Source organism: Notothenia coriiceps, unplaced genomic scaffold (assembly GCF_000735185.1).
Source record: "Notothenia coriiceps isolate Sejong01 unplaced genomic scaffold, NC01 NC01_scaffold00037244, whole genome shotgun sequence".
Taxonomy (NCBI): Eukaryota; Metazoa; Chordata; class Actinopteri; order Perciformes; family Nototheniidae; genus Notothenia; species Notothenia coriiceps.
In genome coordinates, this window is record NW_011369945.1 from 8,894,831 (window position 1) to 8,901,199 (window position 6,369).

At 38.1% G+C, this 6,369-nt stretch overlaps 1 protein-coding gene across 1 annotated transcript in view; it reads right to left on the reverse strand.

Moving 5' to 3' along the window:
* Nucleotides 1-5,274: 5,274 nt before the first annotated feature.
* Nucleotides 5,275-6,369, reverse strand: part of LOC104965275 (pyrethroid hydrolase Ces2e-like) — a 1,400-nt gene continuing 305 nt past the window's right edge. The window contains exons 2-3 of the mRNA XM_010794233.1: nt 5,628-6,200; nt 5,275-5,283 (exon numbers count right to left, since the gene is read on the reverse strand). Of these exons, the coding sequence (XP_010792535.1) occupies nt 5,275-5,283; nt 5,628-6,200 (582 nt within the window). The remainder of the gene's footprint in view (nt 5,284-5,627; nt 6,201-6,369) is intronic.

The following is a 6,369-nucleotide window of genomic DNA, read 5'->3' on the forward strand; positions in this document are numbered from 1 at the left end:
CCATGTTACGTCACACGCGGGAGGTCACGTGGGGAGGCTTTTTTTATGCGGAAGTAAAAATGTCTTACAAAAACGACGCCAGATGTCACTGTAGTGTATATTTCTGTATATTTTTTTGAAAATCTAGTGTATACATCATTTTCCTACACATTTATTCACTGGTGTGTCTAACCTGCAAGTTGCTCTTTAACTGATGATTTGATCCTATTAATAAAGATGTTGTTTTTCCCACATTAAGTACCAACTTATTATTTATGACCCACTCTGATATCAGTAGTAGATCTTTATTCATAACATTTGTCAACTCTTGTAGTTGATGCTGCATAATATATTGTTGAGTCATCTGCATACATTACAATTTTAGCTTTTTCTAACACTAATGGTAGGTCATTTGTAAAAATAGAAAATAAAAGTGGTCCCAAACAACTACCCTGAGGTACTCCACAAGTGACTGTTTTCATCTTTGAGAGACTTCCATTAAAAAAAAAACAGTTTGACTTCGATTTGTCAGGTAACTTTCTAACCACCTCAGCGTTTCAAAATTAAAACCATATTGTTCCAGCTTATGTAACAACAAAGAATGGTCAATGACATCAAAAGCAGAACTAAAATCAAGTAGTACTGCACCCACTAACTTCCTATTATCTAGTTCGCCCTTCCAGTCATCTGTCATTTGTGTTAAAGCGGTGCATGTCGAATGGCCAGGTCTGTAAGCATGTTGATACACAGTGTTAAGGTTGTTACCTTCAAAGTATTTTTGTATTTGATTGAAAATTATTCTCTCCATTATCTTTGCTAATGCTTGTAATAAACTTATTGGACCGCTATTTGTACCAGAAAATGGTCCAGCTGGATTTTTTGCAATTGGAATAATTTTTGCTATTTTCCATGCCTGTGGGCAAATACATTTATCAATACTCAAATTTATAATATGACAGATAGGCTCTGCAACAAAATTAGCAACATATCTAAGAAATGTACCAACTAAATTATCCACTCCTGGTGGTTTATCATTACATTTACCTAGTAGACATTCAACATCTGTAATTGTTACTTTTTCTATTTTAAAAGGTACACTTCTTATTTTTCATAATTAAATCATTTATTAGATATGTGGAGTTACTGTTTATAGTTTGATTCATTTTTCTCCTCAAATGATTTACTGTATCAAGAAAATAATCATTCAGATAATTAACAATTTGTACTGGTTTAGTCAAAAGATTCCTCAAGATATGTTATATGTAATATGCCATTTACTAAACTCCACAGTTTTTTCTTGTCATCCTTATATCTTTAATTTTATTTCCATAATGCAACTGTTTTTTCTTTGTATTTAATGATGTAACAATTCCTTAACCTTCTATACATTTTCCCATCTGACTCATAACTTGATAAGAGAGCTACATTCTTTAAATCATCTCTTTGTTTCATTAGATCCCTTAATTCGTCATCTAACCAGGGTGCTCTAAAGTTCCTTACTTTCTGCTTTCTAAGTGGTGCATGTTTATCAATCACCTGCATAAATAACAACTTTCTCAAAAACATTTTTCCAGCATATCTTTTGAACATCCTGTATAAATGACTCTTCACAAAAATATGTAATTGATCTCCTCACAATTACTTTTGGTCCTGCTTTTGGCACCTTTGTCTTTCTCACGATAATTATTAAATTATGATCAGTACACCCTACTGGAATTGATATTGCCTGTGAACATACATGGCTAAAATTAGTAAATATATGATCAATACAAGTTGCACTTGTAGTCATTATCTCTTCACATAATATGACTAAAAATATAGTAAAACATGCATGTATACATCTCTAGAATGTTAACATAAATGACAAGATACAACCTAATCATTAAAATCAACTTCAATTGCAGCAGTGGGCCATAATTACTGGTAAATGTTTATTTAATTGATGATCAGCGGATCAAAGCAATTCTAATTAGTTAATTCTCCAGTTGATTCAACCCATGTTAAATCTTAGTATTGTTGGTAGTTTATGCTAGGTCTTAGAGTCAAAGGAAAGCAAACTATTCCGTTTTCTTGCAAATTCATGATAAAATATAAATGTCCCTTTTGGGAGCACTTGCTAGTAATGCATCATATTCTGGAGTGTTTTTATTTTGTAAGTTGTTTTTCCTTTTCTAAGGTGTAGTAGTATGGAGAAAATGTAGTACGCGAGTAGGGAGTGCATTGACTGCAACATTTACAAGAGCTTGTATCGTCTGTGGTTGTTTGGATATTTGTAGTAGGTGATGTATGACTCGATGGGTTATCGCATGTGTTGTTCAGTATGTCTCTGGGGGTTGTACACATATAGGGCTTCATTGTTATAAATAATAAACATACAAACTACTGAGGCCAACAATGATGTCATGCAAAAGTAGTACCACTATCCTGAAAAATACTGAAAACGGCAGTTGAGGCAAAAGTATTGTTAAGCCGTTTGGAAAATATTCAAGCACCACACATAGTGGCCTTTTCTACAACTTTCAACTGGCCTGTTCGCAGTCTGAAGTGCTGTTGGAATAATGCAATGTTTTATGAGCAAGTCAGTTAATTACTAAAACAAATGTATCTTATTCAGTCATTGAAATAACAGTTTTGCAATGCGTAATTAAAAACCGTTCTGTCCTAGAGAATGGCCAAAGCAAGCCTTTTAATCAAGCCTAATCGCTTACAAACATCGTTTTTTGCTTTTATAATCACTACTCTCCTTTTATACTATTAAATCCACTCAGCTTGCGAGAGCAGATACAGATAAGCAGAACCTTTTTAACTCTTCTCACGTTGAATATTAATGTAACTAAAGCTTTAAATACATTGAAATAATGTAAGATTATAATGTAAGGCAGACATTGTGTTAATGGATTTGGGAACATAAGCAGTGTTGTGCTTCATTACTGATTCATGCTGTATTCACTGTGAAAAAGAAAACACAACCACATTGCATTATTAGCCAAGCTTATTTACATTCAGAACAAAGCCAATTCTCCATATTGGAAGTAGCCGTCTGTGGGGGGGGGGAAACAAAGAACCAGTTAATGTAATAATATGTAATGATTTGTGTTCAAGCTAAAAGGGCAATGGTAATGTAGGCTGCATTAGCCTAATTACGGTTCACATTTTAGATTAATAAAAGAGCTATTACTTTATAACCAGAAATGTACATTGTTACCTTACTCATTCACTGAAATGGTTATTTTATTACATTATCAGACATTAAAAGATCCCATGTCATGCTTTTCCGGTTATTACCCGTCCCCTTGTGTGTTATGTAGCTTTTTATGCATGTAAACGGTCTGCGGAGTCACAAACCCTCAAAGTACACCCTGTAGCGAGTAAAACTCTAACACAGAAAATACCTGTCTATGCTGCCCCAGAACACCTCGTTGGAGATTTTCTTTTTTCTTTTTTTTTCTTCCGGGAACCAAGTGACGTAACGACGATCCAAATGGACCAATCCGCGGAGCTCCTCACACACACACAAAGCCTTATTTGTCTCAGCTGCAGCTCTGCGGATTTCTCAGCCTGGACTCAGCCTGAGACAGTGGGACACGGAGAGGCCTGGCCCGGGCCCGAACCGAGCACACACACATACACCCACAGCCAGGCTGCGGGTTTTGAGGAGCTTCAACAAGCCATTTAGGACAGAGACTGAATAAAAAATGCTATACAGAGATGCTGTGTGAGAAACCAATGTGAGTTTGGAAAATTGCACAATGTAAATATATTCTAGAAGACCTCAACAATGGAATTATGATCAGTAGACATGGCCATGACATGGGACCTTTAAAATGGTCTTTGCTGCCCGAGGGTTACAGTCTATAGTCTTAGTCAAACTAAGCATCTGTGATCTGCGGGAAGTTCAATGCAACCTCATCAGATAAATCCTGGACTATATAGTATAACATATTACTTCTATAGAGAGATTCTCTTCTTTTTTTTTCAAAAAGTAGATCTGACCAATAAATCGCATTTCGATAGTAAGTGTGAAATGAAAATGTGCAATAAACTCATAGCAAAACAAGTCCGGTTACCGATATAAAACAGGCTGGATGTGGTCATATTTATCGCAAGTCAAATCGTCATCATGTCTGCTGCTGCAGCAGATTTTGACTTTAAAGTCCATTTCCATGACTGAGGTCAGTGGAGAAGTCAATACCTCAAGGCAAGGTTGCTGAGATTCACACTGAAATGCAAACGCTTTTGTGTGTTGTTCATATATCATGGTTGACATATATTTTTGATGTTGTTTATATCAAAAACAGTGTCTATTAACTGAAATAAATCCTTTCTGGCAATATTTTAAATTAGGCCTTGAGCATGGGTCGGCAATAGGCGGCCCGCACGGGCCATTGGTGGCCCTCCAGCAATAATATTTGGCCCAGAAAATTATTTTGAGAATAAAAATAAAAGATTATTTTGAGATTTTTTTTTTCTTTTTTAAAATATCGGACCGACAGTCGCACATATAGGCTATAATGTCCGAATAGAGAATCTACCTACACCTGAAGAATGCTTATTGTATTTATCCATTTATCCATGTTGAGAGTGAATGACACACAGCAAAGGCACAACCTGGCAGCGGGGTGCACTGACGCTGATAGTGGATCAATAAGTGTGGACAGCGTGTGGTGCTGAAATAGCCAAATTGTGGTTTGAAACAAATAACACCAGCTTACTAAATCATTCAAACGTAATGTTTACTTATATGTGAACAGTAACAAAGTTCAGTCAAAACATTGACAACAAAATCGGAGATTTTGCCGCTTGATCATGGAGGGCGAGGGGTGGTGGTGCATATGCTGCCACCCCAGCTGGCAGCTTTGTTTTGAAATAAAAGTTTTGGCTCATCGGACATTTATGAGAGAAAATCCCTAATGTCCGAGTGCAAGTGAATGCAGCACAAGACGCGAGCCTTGTAACCATAGACATATATGCTTGTAACCCCTCCCCCGGCCCTGGCGCGAGCATGGAAATGTGATTGTCATTTGAACGGGACGGCGCAAAACGAGAAGCATTCGGTCTACAATGACAGGTTTGGCTATACTCAACATTGATTCAAAACGTACCAAAGCTTTGGATCTTAATAAGCTTGTGTGAGCAGTGGCGGACTGGTCATCTGTAGAATCTGGATAATTCATCCCCCCCCCTTACTTACAAACTTACTTACCGACCCCTGGCCTAGAGCAGGGGTTCCCAAAGTGGGGGTCGCGAGATGATTACAAAATAAAAATGGAAAATTTGTTACGTCCTCACTAAGGTCTAGTGGACCTGGAGACAATAACATACAACCAATAAAAATGAGGGAGTCAGCGTAACAGTTGACAAAAGGTTTATTTTGTGTAAACCCAGAACCGAACAGACATATAATTGAAACACTCTGTTGGTGAGGAGGAGGATGAGGAGTCAAAGGATTGTGCCAAACAAAAGAAACAAGCATAACAAAACCAGGCCTATCTCTACATCTATCCTTTGAAACTAAAACTCAAACAAAAAAACCCTGACTATCTAAACTACAAAGAATTTGACAAAACAATATACAGGGGTGGCAACAATCCGCTAACCTAGTGTGTCTGGACATTAGTTAGCTACGTGGTGAGAAATGTACAGGGTACCCCAGACTTACCTAACTCTCTAAGAATTGCATCTTCGGGATTAGGGAAGAAGAGGTACAGAGAGTTCATCAAATGCTCCTTATCCATCCCCTCTGTCCAGTTTGGAGGAGCAAAATAACCAGCAAGCATCCAGCCCCCTTCATCATTATTAATGCCGGTCATGAATGGTACGGTAAGAAGTTCATGTGTACGGAACAGCTCGTCCACTGTTTTTCTCAGGAAGTGTCCATCAACATTTACAGAGATTCTCAAGGTTTGATCCTCTCCCAAAGCCTCAATAGTCTTTACGTCGACGATTCTCATGCAATCAGCGATCTTCTGTGTGCTTTCGAGGCTACAGCCAGAAATATTTTCCACCATCTGTGCTACTGGTAGAGGATCATTTGAAACAAGAAGATCCATTCCAGCAGTGCCACTCTCAGCAATGGCATGATGGAAGAGGCCATCAGACAACGGTGAGAGGAGCAGTAGAGATACGCTCACTCCGCCAGCTGACTCCCCAAATATTGTAACTACATCTGGGTTTCCTCCAAAGTTGTGAATGTGCTGCTGGATCCACCTCAGAGCTTCTACCTGGTCCAGCATGCCAAAGTTCCCAGACATGTGCTCATCTCCAGTGCTGAGAAATTCTCAGCACTGGAGATGAGCACATGTCTGGGAACTTTGGCATGCTGGACCAGGTAGAAGCTCTGAGGTGGATCCAGCAGCACATTCACAACTTTGGAGNAGTTGAATACAACAA